This window comes from Cololabis saira, chromosome 23 (genome assembly GCF_033807715.1).
Source record: "Cololabis saira isolate AMF1-May2022 chromosome 23, fColSai1.1, whole genome shotgun sequence".
NCBI classification, from domain to species: Eukaryota; Metazoa; Chordata; class Actinopteri; order Beloniformes; family Belonidae; genus Cololabis; species Cololabis saira.
In genome coordinates, this window is record NC_084609.1 from 6538118 (window position 1) to 6559706 (window position 21589).

General features: G+C 41.1%; 1 protein-coding gene across 1 annotated transcript in view; it reads left to right on the forward strand.

The window, feature by feature from the left end:
- LOC133424606 (voltage-dependent calcium channel subunit alpha-2/delta-1-like) overlaps positions 1-21589 on the forward strand; it is a 237407-nt gene that overhangs the window by 31371 nt on the left and 184447 nt on the right. The window contains exons 2-3 of the mRNA XM_061715302.1: positions 5890-5971; positions 11352-11468. Coding sequence (XP_061571286.1) covers positions 5890-5971; positions 11352-11468 — 199 coding nt within the window. The remainder of the gene's footprint in view (positions 1-5889; positions 5972-11351; positions 11469-21589) is intronic.

The window sequence follows — 21589 nt, forward strand, 5'->3', positions numbered from 1 at the left end:
TCATGCTTTAATGTGTTTTCAGTTGAAATCATTAGTTTTTTTTTGTTTTTTTTTTCATGTTTCTTTATTGGGTAGTCGATGTAATGCATATTACACAATAAACATTTTTTAAAGGATTCGACAGAATATTCCATTTTATATTTTACCACACACACACAAAACAAAAAAAAAGTAAAATAAATAAGGACACAAAACTTAATATGGAGCCCAGTAAACCTGCAGGCTGCTCTCACAGCGATGACCCGTCACCGACATAATCTGGCCAGTTTCCAGCCCGGCATGAGAGAGACGGTCGACAGCCGTGCTCCGGAGGCCATGTCACCTCTGTGTGCCGTTTCTTTTCTCTCCTCTTCTGCATCCCAGTCATCAAAATTGTTAAATTCACCAAATAAATTGAAACAGGTGACAAAATCCCTCATGTCGCCGTCCTGCGGTACCCGGCTCTTCTTCTCTGAATCTCTGTTGCCGTGGTTACCACCTTCGCAATGATATTAAAGTTATCAGGCAATTTGACCGAACTTTTTTTCTAGGTGTAGATTATCACTTTTAATGTACACCTGCCAGCCAATCAGAATCGAGTATTCACACAGACCGTGGTATAACAAGATTTGATTCCATTCCGATATTGATTTGGGTTAGTGTTATTAAAACTGTTTTTTGAGCTGTTGCATGAATTATATGACTGTAGTTATGCAACATATTAATACTAGAATTAGATTGAGATTCAACAGCAAGTATTGGCAGCTAATGATGCTGTAAGGACCAATCACCTCCCAGAATCCTGATATAACTGCTTTCAGAAACATAGTGGGGCAGAATTACCAAACAGATCCAGGGAGGAAACAGCAAGACAGTAGATAAAGTAATTAAAATATAGACAATTTATGCAATTATAACTGAAAACTTTAATGTTTTCATACCTTTTAAACAATTTTAAAGGCAAAAAAATGGAACAAGTTATTCTCGTGTCCAAACAAACATCCTTTTTTGGGCATAAACCAAAAAATACCAAAAGTTGTAATGTAATGATGGAAAAAAATCGAGACATAGACATACAAATCGATTTAGAATCGGAAAATCGTTTTTTTTTTTCAGCACAGGCCTATTTTATACTAACAAAAATCTCTTTCCTCCAGTGTTCTCGAGGGTTGATGGGGGGGGAAACTTGCTGACAGGACTTCTATCTGCCCTCAGCCGGTATCAGCTGTCACTGGGACGGCTAAATATACGGCATTATGCAGCTGCCGTGAGCTAACCTCGCTCACATTACTGTACTTCTTTAATTGGATCGTTCAGACGTGTGTTTGTCTGTCAGAGGGGAGAGAGGAGGGTAATTCCCACGGTGGGGGGGTGAATGGTTGTACGAGAGGGCATATGGAAGCGGTTACAGTGCAGCACTGGTTTAATTACACGGCAGGCCTACGGACGTGGATCTGCAGCCGAGCAGCAGGAGGATGACACATTGCATTGTGGGTACGTCTGTTTACCTGTGGGCATCGCCTCTGGTGGTAAAAGTCTCAGTCAGCACTTGTTAAACAAAACAGTGCTTATCATGAAAAACTATTCCCATAATCCACTGGGTTTAAGGGCAAATACTTAGGAAGGTAAACTCTCTCTCTCTTTCCGAGAGGATGAGGAGGCTGATCCAGCCGCCACGTCTGCGAGTTCCTGCTTTTATTTAGTTTTTGTAAACTAATAAAATGTAAAGTTAGTGTTTAAGTCAGTAGTTTCTGGCATCCTCGAGGGCCAGAGAGATGATCGGGGAGGTCCAAGATTCAAGTTTCAAGACAAGTTTATTAATCCCTTGAAGGGCAATTTGATTCGGCAGCTCGCGCCCAAACACACACATAACAAACACATAACACATTCAATAGAACACAGAGAGAAAGTTGGCAGCTGTGTGCAAAAATCTGCAATTTGTTGCATTAAAGTTGAGGGGGGATGAGGGGGGATGGCACCCCCCCCTGAAATAAAAACGATCCAAATCATCCCCCCTGTAAAACTTGCTATTTCAACGTTTAGAGTCATCACCAGAAAAATAACACCAGAAAGATATGTTCTTTGACAATTTTCACCTGTTTCAAGTAAACTTTCACTTGAAATAACTAGAAAAATCTGCCAGTGGGACAAGATTTATCTTCTTATTACAAGCAAATAAATCTTGTTCCACTGGCAGATTTTTCTACTTATTTTAAGTGAAAATCTACTTGAAACAGGTGAAAATGGATGTTTTTTCCAGTGATGAGTCTTGTTTTTTTTTACTAAAATTAGACATTTTAACTGGAAATAAGACAAATATTCTTGTTAAGATTTTGAGTTTTTGCAGTGATCCATGTTACTTATCCTGTGAAGGACAGAGTCATATTGATAAGTTCAGAAAACAGTTTTTTATTGTTGTGTTTTGATGTATTTGATGTAAGCCCAGTGGATATTTAAAGCTTACAGAAGGCTGCATTTAACTGCTGCTATGTCATTCCTGCAGTATTTCTGCAGCTGTTTTGGTCACTGCTATTATTTGTAATATATTATATTATTTGTAATCAGCACAAATTATCTGTCCCCATATGATAAAATCAACCATCCCCCTTGATTTATTTTTTACAACTCGAGTACTGGCTGATACCAATAAATTAATTAAAAGAACAGTACAATACAAACACTGGATGATATCATTCCTAGAAGGTACACAGTACCTAAATGCACATACCAAACAAATTCATAAGGATAAATTTAAATTTTAAAGCCGGACAGCAGAGGGGATAAAAGACTTGGAAAAGCGATTACCCTTACAAACAGGTTGGGCATAACGACGTCCTGAAGGCAGCAGTGAAAAGTCCACAAGTCCTCTGATAACGTCAGGATCTGCTCCGTATGAGCGCCGGCTGGACGAGGGTTCTTCAGAGTACTGGAGGATGGAGCTGGAGGTGGTTATGGCATCAAACGCCGGGAAAAACAGCATCAGATAAATCTATGTAGACCTGACGGGGATGTGGGTCACCTCTAAAACTGAACTGGAACTGATTTGCTCCACTACTGGTACCGGCGACTGGTGGTGATGCAAAACTGACGGGATATCAGAGCGAATCCACCGATCAAAAACACTATTGTTGTCGTCTTTGGTTTTTTGGGTAATTTCTGGGCTTTGGGTATCGGCTGATACGAAACCAGTGTGTTTATTTGAAATGTTTATTTTGCTAAATAAAATAAAAATCTCACATGTTTTCAAATTAAGATCAGTTATACTACGGTGTGTGTGAATACTCCATTCTGATTGGCTGGCAGGTGTTCATTAAAAGTGATAACCTACACCTAGGAAACAAGTTCGGTCAAATTGCACAGGTGGTAACCACGGCAACGGAGATTCAGAGAAGAAGAGCCGGCTACCGCAGGACGGTGACAAGAGTGGTTTTGTAATTTCTTTTAATTTATTTGGTGAATTTTAAAATTTTGATGACTGGGATGCTGAAGAGGAGAGAAAAGAAGATGAAAAGAAACCGGAGAAATGGCACAAGGAGGTGTTAATGAAACGTTTATTTTTTTGAATGGTTGATCATATTTGTAACTACGCGTCGTCCTTATATTTATGTTAATGTACACCTCGTCGGGCATTATCCCTTACATAATGAATATCTGTTAAATAAAGAGCAGTTTCAGAGCCGTCATCCCGGCCTGGACGTGGTACCAGGGCTCCAGACTCGTCATGACATCCAGCGTTTTCGATGACGATAACTATTTAGTCTACAATTCTACATAAATGATTCCCATGACGTGAGTCATGTGACTAATGTCAACTTTAGAGTGGAAAAACGAGCTAGCTAGCTGTTTAAGAAAAGAAAATTTGTTCAGAAATTGACTTGACTATTTCATATTTAACGCTAGTTAGACCTGATGGATAAATTAGTGACTATAACAAAGCCTAAAGCTGGAGATTGTAACGTTACAGCTCGGCCTAACGTTACTCCTTCCACGTCTGACAAGGCCAAAGTTTCATCAATCATAAACACGTGTAATAACCCAGTCAGGAATTGGTTAATAAGGTGATATAAGCAGAATAAAACACATTCAAAAGTTATTCTAAGCCAGGCTTAAAACTTCACACATTAAAAAAAAAAAGGGAAAAAATAAGAATTCCAAGCTGGGGTCCCTGTTCTGTTTTTCTCTCATCCAAGGGTCCCTGGGCTAAAAAAGGTTGAAGACTCCTGATCTAGGACGATAAAATAGATAAGATAAAATAATATCACGTTTATTTGCCATTTGTACATTTGTTAAAGTACATAGGAATTCTTGTGCAGAGGACACTCAGAGTACAAACTTCTGCAGTTGTCCATCAGGGTTCTGGATTTAGCCTCCAAACCGCAGCCTTGCATCACAAGGTCCTCGCACTTTTCCTGGTGGGATTTTCCAGCCCGGAGACTCAGAATAGGAATTCCCAGAGCAGTACTGAGTCATTCCTGGCTCTTAGAGCTACAAAGGACAACTGGATTTCCCTTCTCTGCCTATTTGTGGCAGCATTTGCCGGTTTTTCTGGTACTTGTGATGGTTTTGGAGCATCTAGTTAAGAGTGTCACATTTTTGAGTTGATGTCACGGCTTTGGGGTTTAGTTCCTGTTTTATTTTGAAACCTGTGTTCTTGTGTTTCAGTTCTGTCTTGACTTCCCTTGTTCCCATCTGTCCTGATTGTTTGCACCCGTGTCTCTGTGTATATCTGGTCTTATCTTTACCTTCCTCCCTGCTGGTCCGTAATGTTTCTTTCCTCCATGTTTCAGGTCAGGTTTTTGTAGTAATGGATTTTGTCATGTTCATGTTCTATTTTTTGTATCCTCCTAAGCAGCGGTTTTTCTTTGTTTTAAGATAAAAAATACACCACATCCTTGACACAGATGGCCTTACTTGATTGATCCTGGTCGTTGTTCTGAACTTAAGATACATCACAACTAACCCTCCTCTGATATCAGTTGGCATCACTTATCAGCTTTCAATGCATCTCTGTTACGTTTTGCATGACTGGAGTCGTATATAGTTTTAAAAATTGATCCTTTTTTGTTTTTCTGTAGTTTCACCTCAAGCTGTTTGCCTGAAGCTAGAGATCATTAGCCCGTTTGTTTAAGAGGGCTACTAGATTATAGATGTGTATATACTTTTCAAGGTAATAATAAAACTGCAAATGCTCAAATAAACTCTTAAATATTTCTGTCCAGAAACCCCAGTTCGACCTCGATGTTGCTTAATTCTTAATATCAGAATTTAAATGAGTGGCTATCGTAACAGAGGAGGTAGTTTGACAGTTTCAGTGAGCTTTAATGAGCTTGTTTAGGGCTTTTGTGCGCGGTGTGACCTCGTTCATGCACGATGTCTGCAGCAACGCCAAGGACTCGATGGAATCGATGGGTTCAGATTTCTCTGGTTTAAATTGCGGATCATGCATTTGATTTTCAGCAGTTCGGACGTGCTGCTGACCGCGGTTGGGACGTGCTCGTGGAAATATCAGGGAGGTCACAGAGCGCTGCTGGTGGCGCTGCTGGTTTCCAAGTACAAGGTTGATGAATTAATCTGGACTTGGGCGATGATGCTCGGCTTGTTAGGAGATGATCTGATCACACCAGAGCATCAGTTTGTCTCTTTTACGTCTCTTTTCAGAGTCTTTTCTCAGGGAAAAATGCATTCAGCAGCGTCTGAAGCCTGAGGACGTGATGATCTCTCTTCAACGTACAGCTCAAGCATTAGTCCCATCATGACTACTTCACCTTCCCCGAGTCCATGTGGATATTTGAGGATATCGGTCGAGAGAACTTACAGTTCCAGTAGTGGGAGTTGAATGAACTCAAGCAGCTCAACACATTTGCAGAGCCCAAATTGAAGCTCCTTGTTCTCCTTCTTTTGCATTTGCAGGATAAAAGAATGGGTGGACCAGATGCAGAAAGACTTGATCACGATGACAGACACAGCCAGCAGTCTGGACAGCCTGGTTCAGGTAAGGGGGCGTCTGCGGTCTCATTAGGAACTGAACTGAAATGTGTTTGCAAATGCTGCAGTTTATATGATAAAACATATGAACGTAAAGAAGCTCGGTGCTTCCTGGTCCCGGCCCCGGTCCGGCCTCCATTCCCTGACTTCTTGCTGCATCCATTTAATGCATCTACGCAATAAAAAAAAATTTAAAAAAAACTCCTACAGAAGAGAATTAGGGCCACTGGAGAAAAGAAAATTGAATAGAGGGAATACACACGACGTCAGAGATGCGACTTCACATCGGGTTTCGCCCACTGAGTGACAGCGTAAACTTTCAGTTTGAGCAACTGGAAAACATCTAAAATGGAAAGAGCTGTTGTGCGATCGACTGTACTCATAGATTTAGCAAGAAATCTGAGTTATCGTTTTACAGACTGCCGAAAAATAAGCTTAAGAGAGACAAATGGATCGCTGCAATTCACAGAAACGACTGGATTCCAGACACCGAAACGTGGATTTGCGGTTCCCATTTTGTATCAGGTAATGTTGGATTTTTGGGTAGCTAACGTTAAACGGTCAAATCATAAAGTTCGGTGTCCTCATCACTTTAATTTCTACAACAAATCCTGCCTTGAAGTCGGACCAAGCGTCAAGACTTTTGTATGCCTTCAAGCTTTGCTTCGTGTATTTCCCCGGCGTAGAAATTAAGTACATAGATATCAGGAAACTGGATTTGTGGACAAATATTAATGTCCATCGACCACTGGTTCTTGGTAACTGTACGGGTCACTGTCAAGTCCAACTGACGCTAATTTAAGCCCATAATTAGCTGTTATCCCGTCTTCTCCAATAGTTGTAGCCGTTTTTGCCACTCAGTGCGAGTAAGGGGGCTGGTCCAGTGGGGAACTGACGTCAATGCATATCCTCTATTCTGAGGAAAAAAAGGCAGAATTCTGACTTTTTTCAGAAACCTAAAATAAAACATTTTTTGCGAGGATTTCTTTTTCATTTCTAAAAAATTTGGACAAAAATATTTGGACTTTTTTCTCAGAATCAAATCCTTTTTGTTTTCCATCAGTGGCCGTAATCCTCTTCCGTGCCCTTCAAAACTAAAAAGAGAGGGAAATAAAAATTGAATGGACTATAAGTTTCAAGTGTGGGCGTGGCCCAATGTTGATCTGAACCCAACAAATCTTGGTAGATGCAATAAAGTACGACATTTATTACAAGCTCACCACATTAGGTGACATTTCGTCCGTAGGGGGCGCTGCAGCTTCAAGAAGATAAGATAAGATAGTCCTTTATTGATCCCCAGAGGGGAAATCCGGTGCTACAGCAGCTCAGAGTCGGACAACATGAACTCAGACTAAATAAATGATAAAGATAAAGATAAAAAGTATGAAAAATAAAAAAAATACAGTACAAGAGAAACTTAAACTGAACAAGTGTACTGTAAACTGAATAAATGTACTATAAACATAGTAAGTACAGTATAATAAATAGTGTGTGATACTTCCCAGACAAAGTGAGATAACTCAAGTCAATTTATAAAGCACTTTAAAAACAACAACATGGTCCAAAGTGCTGGACAGGAGAATGGAAAACAAATCACCGTAAACATAAGACACATAAATAAAACAATCATGGTAAGTTAAGTGAATAAAATAGGATAAAATAGAAGATAAAAGAATAAAATAAAGAATAAAAGGATAAAACATAGGAGATAAGAACTTTTTTGGACTCTTTTTACAAAATGAAACCTATGTACAGTAGGCTTGAACATAAAGACGGCCAGAAGTGAGTCCGCTAAGCAGCCACTACCGTGCCTGAAACGTCTTCTAGGATGGAGTTGACGTATATCTTTAATATTCAGTTCATTGATTTCTGCTGGGAAAATCTTCCTGCCGTTTTCAGAAACCTGCTGGTGAAAGCTAAAGGAACTCGTCTGATTCTCACAAAAGCTACGAACCATCATAGTGGAAAGTCACTAAAAGAGTTTTGATTGGACGATCGGTTTTAAAGTTACTAGCAAATTCAGATTTGTGGTTCCTGGAGATGATGTTCAGGTGACAGATTGAAGCGTCTCTGAAGGTTCAGCTCCGAGTCCGTGACTGCATCCAGATTTCAGGCCTTATAGGGACAAAGTAAATGTTGAACATTTGGTAAAATTTGTGTGAAGCGGTTACTCGAGTCCAGACTCTCACCGAGGACTGTGACCGGACTTCAGGTCAGGTTTAGGTAAAATCCACCAGAGTTATTGTCGTTACTGGTTCCCGTTACTCAAATTAAGTCTCCTGGCAGGAGTGAAGCTGTCGCGACACATAAGCGACCCGAACGCAGCAGCTTCTCATTAGACGCGGCGCTGCATCGGCTCCTTCTGCTCCGTCGACCAAGTCGCTCAGATTCATCAGCGTCCGGACGCCGAGACGACAGGACGCTTTCTGGATCCCCCCTGATTGACAGAGTGCAACTGGCATTTCAGATCCTCTGAGAGTAAACTCAGGCAGCTTCCAAACATCACTGGAACGAGCAGGCAACACATTTTCATTTCATTGATTTTTGGAGTCTTCTTTATTTAAAATGATCATGCAGACTGATTGTTTCTGGCTCTGGAGTCATCGTGTACAGCCAGCGGGAATAAACCAGGACTCTTTGACCTAAAGAGGAGATACAGAGACAAAACTTAAATGTTTTAACAAAATCCAAGTCTCAAGTCCACTAAAAGTCCCGGTTTATACGACTTAAGCCGAGTCCCTGGGAAGCCCGGAGGAGAAAGACGGATGTTTGCATGTGCCTCAGCTCTGCAGCTCGAATGTCGGCCAGTGAAATCCCTCCAGGCTGCAAAATAATTGGCTGTTTGGCATTTGTGTGTCTTGCTGCCGCTGCTGGAACATATTCTGTTGCAAAGTAAATTGTTCTGTTACATAAACTGACACTCCGATTTGATCATGGGACATGTAACCTTCCCTTATGATCACCGGGCTCCGGTCTGATGGAGGGAAAAGAGACGACGAGCCATTCCCTCTCGGAGAAGCCAGGCCTCGGCCAGGAAATGCTAGAGATGCACCGATCAGGATTTTGAGGGCTGTTCACCGATAATCGATCTCCAAAATCAGTATCTGCCGATCACTGATTATAGCGTGAAATCCATAAATTCGTCAATATTGTTGTCTCATGTACAGAACACTGACATTGTATTATTAGGTATAAAAATTAGGAGATGAGAAAGTATCATGAATTGACTGTTTTATTTCAGGCTGAGGCAATGAGCAATATTTCACCCTCTAGAAACTCTTAGAGACGACTTGGGCTCATGTTATTTTTAAAATTTTTTTTTATTATTATTACGTTTATTGAACAGGGACAAATGTATCAAACATTATTTCATAAAAATACAAAACAGATGTCATACATACAGGTTTCTAGCCAGAGCTAATTTGCAACCCCTGTCCCTGGTTAGGCCTTTACTTAAAATTCGAAAGCAGAGTTAAAACAGTACAAAATCATTAAAATACAAAACATGCAAAACAGAATAAACAGAATAAAGACAATACAAGGACAAGAAGCAAAACCACAAACCAGATAAATAGAATAGAAATAGAAAGCCTTTATTATCATTATACTTCTACAATGAAATTAGGCAGCAGCTCCGTCAAAGTGCAAAAATGCAAGACTATATAAGCAAGTACTGTAAACAACAAAAATGAACAAAAAAAGTAAACCTAAATATAAATATATATATATATATATATATATATATATATATATATATATATATATATATACTATAAGAAAAGAGTGAATGGGAGGATAAAAAAATGTACATGAATGGGTGGAGGAATATTGCACTTGGATGGGTAAGGAATATTGGGACATTATGGACAGGAAATAGCAAATATTGCACAGTGTGAGGTAGCTTATGAGTTCAGAAAGTTCACAGCTTTGGGGAAGAAGTCTTTTAAGGAAAGAAAACTAAAATAATACAGTGGTACAGTATGTTAAAGTCAATGTTCACAAGCTTGTTTCAGTTTCGGCCATTGTTTTACTTGTGTGCTACAACCTTTGAGCTCTGTCAGTATTTTGATTTCAGGTAGCAGTGTATTCCATAATTTGATACCTATTACCGAGAAGGATGACTGTCCAAATGTTGTTCTGCGTTTTGCTATCCTACAATTACTGCTTGTTGCACCCGTAGTTCTAATTCCACTGTTTTGTTTGTTTACCAATTGGCAGAGTATTTCTGGGGCAAAGGTTATTCACACATTTGAAAATACGTTTTAAAAATGAGAAACTGTCAAAACTTAATAGATTGTATTTTGTGATATTTTGGCAGTGATGCCATCTTACAGGTTTTCCATCCATTACTTTCAGTGCCTGTTTATATAATGAGCTAATAGGTGTAAGTGTTGTCCGATTAGCTGCGATTAGCTCCGATTTGGCCCCAAACAGTTATACAATATGATAAATGAGAAAATATCATGGCATGCATGAACTGTATGTGTAACATGTGCACCAAACACACACAACCACAGACATGTCACTCTCTAAAAGTTGATACGAGTTGTAAACTATAAACCTTAGTTTTCCTGTGGAAAAAGGAATTAAATCTTAAAATAAAAATGAATTATGAATTATTAAGCTTTGTGAAAGCTTTAGAGATGGTATCCGTCGCGTGTGAGGAAACTCTTCACACTAGAACTTCAAATGTCACTCGTGAAGCGACTGACACGACTGTCGTCCTGCGTGAGGGTTTGGATGTGACTGTATATATTCTGGTAAAACTCCGGCGAACATTTATCAGTGAAATATTTATGACGGATCCACGCGTAAGCATATGAATTCATTACCTTACGATGTGTCTCTTTATTTTTCTTGCTGTCGTTTATATGTCTCTGTTACAGCTGAGTTAGCGGCGTTGCTCCTTCTCTTTCTCTGCCTTAGCGACAGTAAACTTTGGCAACTCAATAAACTCCTTTGTGTGAAAAACTTTCAAATGTCTTATCAGCTTCGTTGTGTTGAAATTCTTTTGTAACATTCCTCCTCGGGGTATCTCCCTTGGACACACCTTGCAAACTCCCATACCGGCCAGGCCATTTTCAGTGTTGATGTTTTGTAGAGACGGCCACGTCCCCTTAGCAGACCTGGGTATGAGATGTGGGAACGCAGCGCTGGCGGCGGTTTGTTGATGTAAACGTCATCTGATCGGCCTTATTTTCCGATCTCAGATCAAAACCGATACCGATCGGTTGCCAATCGATCGGTGCATCTCTAGGAAATACTAATAAAGATGAAATGTTCCCCTAAAAAAAGACCCGGGTTTCCTCCTTACGGTATCAGCTGGACTAAAACGAGAGCATTTCTGATCTCCTCTGACTTGTGTTTGTCTCCTGTGCTCGTCTCAGATTTATGAAAGACACAGGACTCACTTCAGCGTGGAGTCCAACAACGCGAGGGAGCTGGTGTCGACGGCGGCGGCCGACATCGAGAGACTGCTGGCGAACCGCTCCCACGCCCTGGAGGTGAGTCCGGCGGTGAAGGAGCTCTGTGGCGTCTGGAAGCCAAAGCTGCTCATTTTGTGGACTTTGAAAAAGGGAAGTTCTTGATTGTTTGTGGCGATCGGGTCCAGCGTGTCTCGTCGCTCGGTGGCAGACGCCCAGGAAAAGACACGGGTGCAATCTGCCTCCCTTCATCTCCCGTTAGACGGGACGCTGGAACGCGGCCAGCGCTTCAGGCCGAGCTCTGATCCAACATAATCAGACGTCCTCCACGCACATTACTGCATTTAAAGTTACCAGTCTGAGCGACTGCATGCTGAGAAAAAGCATATTTCTTCTTTGTATGATAAGAAGATTCATGTAAATGTATAATACCAAATAACAATATTTAAATGTATTTGTTCCCCAGTGGCATTGTTTATTAAACGTATACAGTGAGGCAAAAAAGTATTTAGTCACACACCAGTTATGCAAGTTCTCCCACTTAAAAAGATGAGAGGCCTGTAATTTTCATCACAGGTATTCATCACTATGAGAAAAAAAGAAAATCACATTGTCTGATTTTTAAAGAATGGATTTGCAAATTATAGTGGAAAATAGGTTTTTGGTGAATAACAAAAGTTCATCTCAATACTTTGTTATATACACTTTGTTGGCAAAGAGTTCTATATCTAAAAAGTTCTATTTTGGTTTCATCTGACCAGATAACATTCTCCCAATCCTCTTCTGCATCATCCAAATGCCATAGTGGAGTTTGGAGTGAGACTGTTTGAGGTTGAGGACAGATGTCTTTTATACTGACAACCAGTTAAAACAGGTGTCTTTTATACTGACAACCAGTTAAAACAGGTGTCTTTTATACTGACAACCAGTTAAAACAGGTGTCTTTTATACTGATAACCAGTTAAAACAGGTGCCATTAATACAGGAAACGAGTGGAGGACAGAGGAGCCGCTTAAAGAAGTTACAGGTCTGTGAAAACCAGAAATCTTGCTTCTTTGTAGCTTATTTTACAGAAGAATTTACCAATTCATTCAGTAAAAATCCTACAATGTGATTTCCTGGATTCTTTCCCCCCATTCTGTCTCTCATAGTTGATGAAAATGACAGGCCTCTCTCACCTTTTTAAGTGGGAGAACTTGTGGCTGACTAAATACTTTTTTGCCCCACTGTAGGCAAAATAATGTTTTAATCACGTGGGCAATACCAAATACCCCCATGGTTCGGTAGCTTTTATAGAACCAACTTTAGCACCTTGATGGAGGTGTTTCCTGTCTGAATCTATCCGTCTCTTGTTGTTTTGGAGGAATCTTGGCCAAAGTTCGTAAAGGTTTCTGTTAATTCGCTTCTCTTGAGGTCCCGTCACAACATCACAGGTCTGTTCTCTGACTCGGTGAATCCAAAAGCTTGATTCGTTTATTTCCAATCATCCTGATGAAGGTTTGATGATTGGCTTTGAACCATATTTGGTTCTAAGATATTCTGGTTATAAAGAGAAATCCTGATGGATGCGTCTTCCCCGGGTCCTGATGTTGTTTCAAATATCTGCAGATGTAAGTAAATAAAGTTTATTTCTATAGCACCTTTCACAGACAACGGAATGTCACAAGGTGCTTGACAAAAAATATAACATCAATAATAACACGAATAAAACACGACAATAAAAATAGAAATATGATAAAAACAAGACAATACAGATAAAAAACTCCTAGAATAAAAGTACATAAAATCAATATGATGATCATAAAACAATCGTCTCACTACTGATATTTAAACGCTCGCAGAAACAGGTGGGTTTTAAGTTTGTTCTTAAAAGCATCGATGGACAATTGGAAAAATATCGTCAGATTTTTTTATAACTCCAAACATTAGGAAGGAAACGGTGTGTAACCACCAGCCGTGCTGGGGACTATGTAGACACATGGATGTGGATGCAGTCCCAGATGCAGATTTTCTAGGATATTGGGATAAAATATGGCGGGGTTTAAGGAAAATAATAGGATACGAGATTCCCAAATCTTGTAAGATACTTTTTTGGGGAAATTTGACACAAGATATAATACAAAATAAAAGGATGAATATCTTGTTAAAGTTTTTCTATCGGCAAGTAAAAAAGCAATAACGAGGTTATGGTATAAAGCAGAACCAGCGACCCCAAAATGGGAAAAAATGGAGAGATTATAGAGCACAGCGAGAGGACGCCACCATCACCACTGGACAATAAGGACATTGATATGAGAATAATTGCTTTGTCAAGTATTTAAAACCTGACACTGTAATTGTTGACGGAATTCATTAAAAAAAAAAAAGCATCGATGGAGTCCAGAGAATGTAGAGACGGCGGGAGATCGTTCCAGAGCCTCGGTGCGACGGAGCTGACCATGCCGAGCTCTGAATATCAGCACCAAGATTTTAAAGTTAAAAAGGACGGAGAGCCAGTGAAGAGTTTTAAAATTGGGGTGATGTGAGCCGTCTACAGGTCAACAGCCGTGCTGCAGAATTTTAGACTTGCTGAAGACGAGACAGTTCCTTCTTGTTTAAGCAAGAAAACAAACTGTTGCAGTCGTCCAAACGAGATGACACAAAAGCATGAATAATTAGCTCAAGATCAGTTTTAGATGCAACTGTTCTTAGTTTAGAGATATTCCTTAAATGGTAAAAACAGTTCCCCGTCAGCTACTTGGAGTTTTGTTCTAAAGACATGTCTTTGTCAAAGAAAACACCAAGATTTCTTAGACTTGACTTAAATAAGACACTCAAATCACCTAAAAATTGTCTGATAGCTGGAAATATGTGAGATCATCACCCGGAAACTCCTTATCTGACCACCTTTAGGGCCGTCGGCATCATCAACCTCACACAGCTCCTTAAATACGGCGTCTGGCCGACTAACTCTGGATCCTGCGAGGCTCCCGGTCTCGATCAATCCCACTCAGGGGACCAGAAATATCCAGTTAAAGTCTCTCCGCCTGTTGCCATAGTTACATTCGCATTGATTGGCACATCAATCCAGCCAAGCATCCCAATAATTGTCAGGGGATGAGGGACGATTTGTTTTTCGGTGTTGCACCTTTGCAGATGAGCACGGCTGCTCAGTGAATTGATGGCGCTGGAATAAAGATGTTAAACCAGAGCTCGGTGTTATTACGCTAAATTGACACCACCTGCAGTGAGTTATTGGCTATCCTGTCTTCTTCTTTGTTTCCCTTTTTTTGTTTTGAAGGGGGCTGAGTCCACATCATTAATTGATCTTGTAAGATAATCTGCTGTTTTGTCTGAAGCAAATACATTGAATTGCCTAATGTGTGTTAGGGAAATTATGATGGGCATGGAACTAAAGAGAGGGAGAGAACAGCTGACGGTCTGTGAGTGCATTACAAGTCCTCTTTCCACAATGCAGCATGCAAACAACCAGAAGCTTTCAGCAAACCACCGTCCATTAGGGTGCTGGCCCCTCAGGGTGCACGTCAGAAAACATGCACAGGTACAGAAAAGGGTCGTTTCCTCCCCTGAAATGTCCCAAACCATCAGAGCTGATATTTTGCTGTAAAATCCTGCCAATGCTGTTTGAGATAAATGCTTGCTTGAGTTATTTTAGGGTTGAAATCCCCAAAAAGGCCCCAAGCAAAGGGCTCTCAGTGGACAGATGTTGATCTTGCTATATTATGGTCATCTAATTTTAATCTCTGGAACCATGAGAGCAGCTTTGCACCCATCACAACCCCAGAAGAGTGATTTATTTCTGAGGACGGAGGGTCACCAGGAGAGGATCTGCAGGAAGTCTTTCCTGACTGGCTGAACTCTTGTTAATCAGTTAGTACACGTTTTCAACATGATATATTATCAAAGGTGGGTTTTCAACATTTATTGAGAATGACCTCTTTTAATACCTGCTATCGTGTATCATTACAGATGATCCCATCTTTCAGTCGCTCACCGTCTGCATGTATATTGGCTTTTCTGTATAAGCGAATGGTAATAGCTGATACAAGGTTCCATCATTGGACCATCGCCGATTTTCAGTTCTAGTTTCTGCAAATCTAGGAGACCTTGTTCATAAAAACAGTCCTTGGTGATTACAGTATATGCAGAAAAAAAAACACATCCCAACAACAAACAAACCCAACTGCGAAGGGAAAAACAAAACCCTACCAAAACTGCATCGTCTGCACCGTGATCAGCCAACTCTCTCTCACAGTTAGCGACAGTTTCTTTGGGAACAAAGCTTAAATGTTTAGTAGAAGTACTGGAAAACATATTTAGTTTCTTCCGAGTACTTGTAAACCTAATTTAAATCCAACTCTGAGGTTAATTCTCCTCTGGACAGTGGCTGCTGAGAGAACACGACCATAAAAGGAAATTCCGCCCTCCGTGATGTCACAGAGAGCCAATGTTTGAAAAAAACATCTTGAAGAAAGTGTTTGTGACCGTTTTGTGTACAGGAATACCAGAAAAAGAAAATTTACTTTGTATTATGAACCTCACATCAAAGGTGATAATAGAAAATATAAAGTAATATGAAGTGAGTTTGATGTTAAATGTCTTAAATGACACGTCACCTATATGAAGGGGTTAAGGTGGGAAGGGACATTCAAAGCCACAATTTCCTGTTTTTACTCCCAAAGACCAGACGTAAATGAGTCCCCGTCTCGTATCTGTCAGGGAGCAGCTGCCGCGGAGCCCTTCAATTCTGCGAGGCTCCCAGTGTGACGTTAAACAGCAGCAGTAAATCTCAGACGGAAGGCCTCATCTCCTGATTGATCCACGGCCGCGGCGTGGTGGAGCTCATAAAAAAACACATCCACACAACCCTTTCTGTCCGGTAATGGCTCTACAGAGTTTGTCACTCAGTCAGACACAGCAGAGATACTGACGGGTGGACGGAAAATATTATAAAGCAAAGCAAATGGCTGATGTCGCTCCTAGAAATGAAGTGTTGCTGGGCATCGGCCAGCGCCGAGTACAGATTCAGAACCAGTTACTGGGTTTCAGGACAGTTTTGAATAACTGTCTCTTCTGGCATTTAGAGTAATGAAGAAGAGGAATAAGGAATCTGCAGGATTTGAGATGATGCAAAGATGCAAATCCTCGCAGATGCTGATTCCCTTATTGTCACCAGAGTTTCTGAGTGTTTCCGATGCCGACATCCGGATCAGAACAGTCTCACTTGTTGGTTACTTGTAAATATAATGATGGCATTGAGGCTTCTGGAGCAGTCGGGGGTGTGGTTTTTATTCTGCTGCAGAGGGGGAGGTGGCGGGAACGGTTCAGGGAGCAGAACATGAATCTTAACCAAAGGTTGAACTCGTATTACGTTTCTTGACAGAGATACTAGCTTTCTGAATCTCTGTCAGTCACTACGTTTGGCTACGATTCTGCGGTCGCTGCTCGGGCTGGGAGAGATTTGTCATGACAGCTGAGATGTTTACATTATATTTAGTGCTGGGCGGTATACCGGTTCATACCGAATACCAGTGTTTATTTTTCTTATGATATGATTTTTTCATATACCGTAATACCGGTGAGTAGCGTACACAACGTTGGGAACGCCGCGCGGCGGAACGTAGCGCCGCTGGACACTGTTTGTGAGGGGACTGTTTAGCGAGTGAGCGAGTGAGCAGAGCCGGCAGGGAAAAGTCAACAGTGCGGTGTGTCCGCGTGTAACCTAAATTTACCATGGCCTCAGCGTTAGGGCTCGGCCAAGTGAGGCTTTATAAATATATGGGCTTTATAAATGTATTAAATATATGAGCGCAGAGTTGGCGAGGAGCTGCACGCGGCGAGGAGTACGAGCCGGGCGCACAGTGAGTCGCGCTGCGAAGCCTGATTTATGGTTCCGTGTTAAATCGACGCAGAGCTTTCGCCGTAGGGTACACCGTAGGTCGTGTAACCTACGGCGTAGGGCCTGCGTTGGTGTAACGTGGAACCATAAATCAGCCTTAAACCACACCTGCAGCCCGTCAGCTCATCAGGAGGAGAAGTTAAAACAGCGGGGCTGCTAGTTGTTCATTGCTGGTTCGTTTTGTTAACTCTGAGCTTTATTGGTTTGTTTGTTAGTTTGCTGGTGTTTTTTTTTCTCTCTGGGATTTTTGAGTTATTTATGAAGAAGTTCTGAGTTCCCTGTGAGCAGTACTCAAGTTGAGGGGGGGTGAGGGGTGATGTGATGGCCCCCCCCCCCCCCCCCCCCCCCCCCCCCCCGAAAAAAAAAACGGTCCAAATCATCCCCCCCTGAAATAAAAACGGTGAAAATCATCCCCCCTGTAAAAACTGCCATCCCTCCTTTCCATCCCTTATGTCATTTCATCAATGAATGTGGTTTTACTGCTATTTCAACATTTAGAGTCATTACCAGAAAAATAACTTATTTGACCATTTTCACCTGTTTCAAGTACATTTTTACTTGAAAAAGTGAAAATCTATCATGACAGAGAAATAAGTCAATTTACTGCAGCAATTCCTTTCCAAATTATTAGAAAATATGGTCAACAGCCAGTTGTGCATGAAAAAAAAATACCGTGAAACCGATATAATTTTGCAAAAAATACCGTGATATAAATTTTTGGTCATACCGCCCAGCACTAATTATATTCACAGTATTATATTGACTCTGTGTTGTTTTCTTCCATAGATGAGTAGTATGAGTGTTAAACATCCCACAAATATCTTTCAGCAGATGAACAACAGTACAATAACTGCAGAAACCTGCTCTAGAAACACTTTCCTCACACAAGGGTTGATTTAAGGAGCACAGGAGCTGGGAAAGTATAAAAAAAAGAAAAGGAAATGCCAGGAGCTTAAACAGGAAGTTCAATGTAAAGGACTTTTTTTAACAGTCTTCAAAATCAGCCACTATATTTACAGTGAAAACAGAGTCTGGGTGTGGCTCAGAAGTCTTTTGCTCACTGACTGAACTGACCTCCATCATAAATTCTGGTAAAATCTTGCCAGTGGAAGGAGTTGTAAAGGCTCTTTAATATCTCGCTTAGCACTTTAGATATTGTGAAATCCCACATTTATTTGTCCTGATATGTAGAAGGCTGTACCAAGACTGGCTTACAACCAGACTCAGGATCTTTTCTTTTTTTTCAAAGGGGACCTATTATGGGATCTAATCCCTATTTTAAACAGGCCTTAAATGTCTTAAAAACAAGCTTTTGATTGTTTTTGCGAAATAAATTAGAAATTCAGCCTCTGAGCCATGTCTTTATCATCCCATTCTCTAACCTCATTATCTATGCAGGATTCTGAGTGGGCGGGGCTATGATAATGAGGCTCTGTGCTGATTGGCTGCCTGAATGACGCGATACACCGCTACGAAAAAATGGTGGAAGCTCCGGCCGGCCGAGTTACCGTGTCCTAACTGCATGCGATGCGAGCGAGTGCCAGCGACAAAATCAATTCCATTGCTTTATTTTCTATTGGACTGCCCTAACTGGCCGCAGCGCTGCGCAGCGCCACGCGGCGCGCCGTTTTGAGCTGGCCGTTTCCTGCCGCTCGCGTTGAAAACCGGTTGAAAATGCTGTAGGAAACGGCCATGATGAGGAACGGCTGATCCAGTTAGTTGAAATGAGAAGTTATCTATATGATTCCTCCTCATTTCACTCCAAAAACCTCAATAAGTGGCAGCTGACTGGAGGGAGATGGACAGAGAGCGTCCGATGTCACGCAGTGCGACGCGATAGTCGGACGCTCGCATGCAGTTACACGGTTTTATAGTTGTGCGCGTGGTTTGTATTTTGGTTACGTAACGAAAATGCGCAAATCTGAACAGCTCGTAGATCCACATCACACTGGACGGATCATCCGGGCGGCTGTACAGACACTGCAGAATTTGGTTGCTTTCCTCCTTCTCTGAGTTGGCAGGCTGAGGGGACACCACTTTATATATGTTAAAGCAAGAGAAAACCTGGTTTTCAGAATAGGTCTCCTTTAGTGTCCGACCGATCAGCCTTTTTTTCCATTATTTCGATCACCGATTAGGGGGAAATCAAAAAGACCGATAGCCGATATCAGCCGATACGATTATTACCCTTTTTTACCTTTTTGGGAGAAAACAAATTTCAATACAATAATTCATTTAAATGAATGGTGAGCAATGTATTTCAGTAGAGCACCTTTATATTAAATTGTAGGTGCAGGGACTGCAATGTTTCATCCTCTCCTCCTTTACTTTGCATCACTTTCATTTATTGTTAGAAATATGACGCCATGTCGTCTTGTTTGACTTTGTTTTGACGACAGTGAATGATTTCATGTGGCCACATTTAAGCAACACTAGGTGACGTTTCTCAGCTCTGGAAGAGAAAAGCCTGAATTATGGTTCCTCGTTAAATCGACGCAGAACCTACGCCGTACCATACGGCGTAGGGTACGCGGCGACGCGCGCTTACGCCGTAGCTCTGCGTTGGTGTAACGCGGAACCATAAATCAGCCTAAATGCTCGGCTGCGCGTGTCGCGCTGAGCGGCTCCTCAGTTCTCCGGAGCCGTGCGAGGAGAAAACATCCCCTCCCGTCTTTACTAAACCGGTTTGCTTTGAAAAGAGTCGCGTAACAACCGCGCGGATGAGCTCATGGCGCAAACAGGCCGAGTTTGGAAAAGTTAAAGCGAGCGGCGGTGCCGGACAGCAGCGCCGACACCTGCAGCTGGTCGGGGGCCAATGTTAACGCACACACGACAGCACGTGACTGACGTGTGTAACAGGGAAGGTGCGCTTGTTTTATGTCTCAGAGAAGGAGAGACGAGACGAGAGAGCGAGAAAAGCCTGTAATTTAATGGAGAAAAAAAAAAGTATAATAAAAAAAATAAATTCAGGCGTGGCGGCTATGATTTAGCAGTGGCGGGCCACCACTGCTAAATCATCAAAAATGTAAATATAAGATAAGCACTTTATGCAGCCGATTTTCTTAAAAAAAAAAAAAAAAAAAAAAAAAAAAAATCGAAATTATTTTTTTTCGATTTTTTTTGGGGGGGGGGCCGATATCAATTATAAATAAAATTATGAATATCGAATTCCGTGGCCGATTATCGGTCGCCCACTAGTCTCCTTTACGTAAGGATAATCACAGTTCCTCGTCTGGTCACTAGGGCACTTTTTCTGCTGGGCCCCCCTTTGGTTTGTAAGAAAATGTTCCTCCCAATGAATCCTATAAAATAGTGTCCTTAGCTTGACAGTTTATTTGAACTGGACACAGCTTTGATTCGACAGCTGAAGAACGGGTTTTGAACAAGATTTTTATTTTAGCTAAATTAGCTCTTGTGTTATCTGCACTACTCATCACGTTCTTGATGGGTTTTTTTTCCTCCTGCTTTTTTTTCTTTTGATTGTCACTGCCAGATGGATAGCGTCTCTCCATTTTTATAGGGTTTGTTTACGTAAGATGCAGCGAGAACGTAGAGGTGGAGCCCCTTTAGAGGGTTCTCCGCCGGCCGACCACAGTCATTGCAAATTCTCCTCCGTCACTGCTCTGTTAGAATTCAAAGTTGGTTGAATCCTCTTATGGCTCGGGGGGGCCTTAAGCATACCATGCCTGGTATGCCTGCTGGCAAGTAGTGCCTCTGATTATGCTAGCAGTGTCCAAGCATTCATTTAAAGACTTGTCTCCAAACCTGGAGTCATTTTCATAACAAGTTTGCAACATCTGTATGAGGGGTGAAGTTTTATGTATCTCAACAGGTAAAATGATGTAAAGCCACAAAGAAACACACATTTTCCCGTCATTGTTTCAGTTGTTAGGTAGATTTGATTTAATTAGGCTCTATGGGTCTATCGTCAGCCCCAAGTGGTCATTCAAGGAACTGCACTTTTGTGTTTGGCTTTCTTTTTTTTTTTAAAACAACAAAGCTTCTAGTCACATTTACAGTCAAGCAAACTTTGAAAAGGCTATTTTTAATTATTTATTGGTTTTAATCAGTTATTTGTTTAATTTTATTTTGTGTGTAAATGTTTTATAAACTGTAGTATTTATCTATTTATTTTTTTAGCAATGACTGATGGCACTTTTAATTTCATTGGTATATAACAATGACAATAAAGATGTAATCTTAATCTAATCTAAAAACTTGCTTATGCAGCTTGCTACAAAACCTTCATAAACAATCTCCTTTTAACATAATTAATCTTCCATCTGTTTCAGTTCTGCCAGAG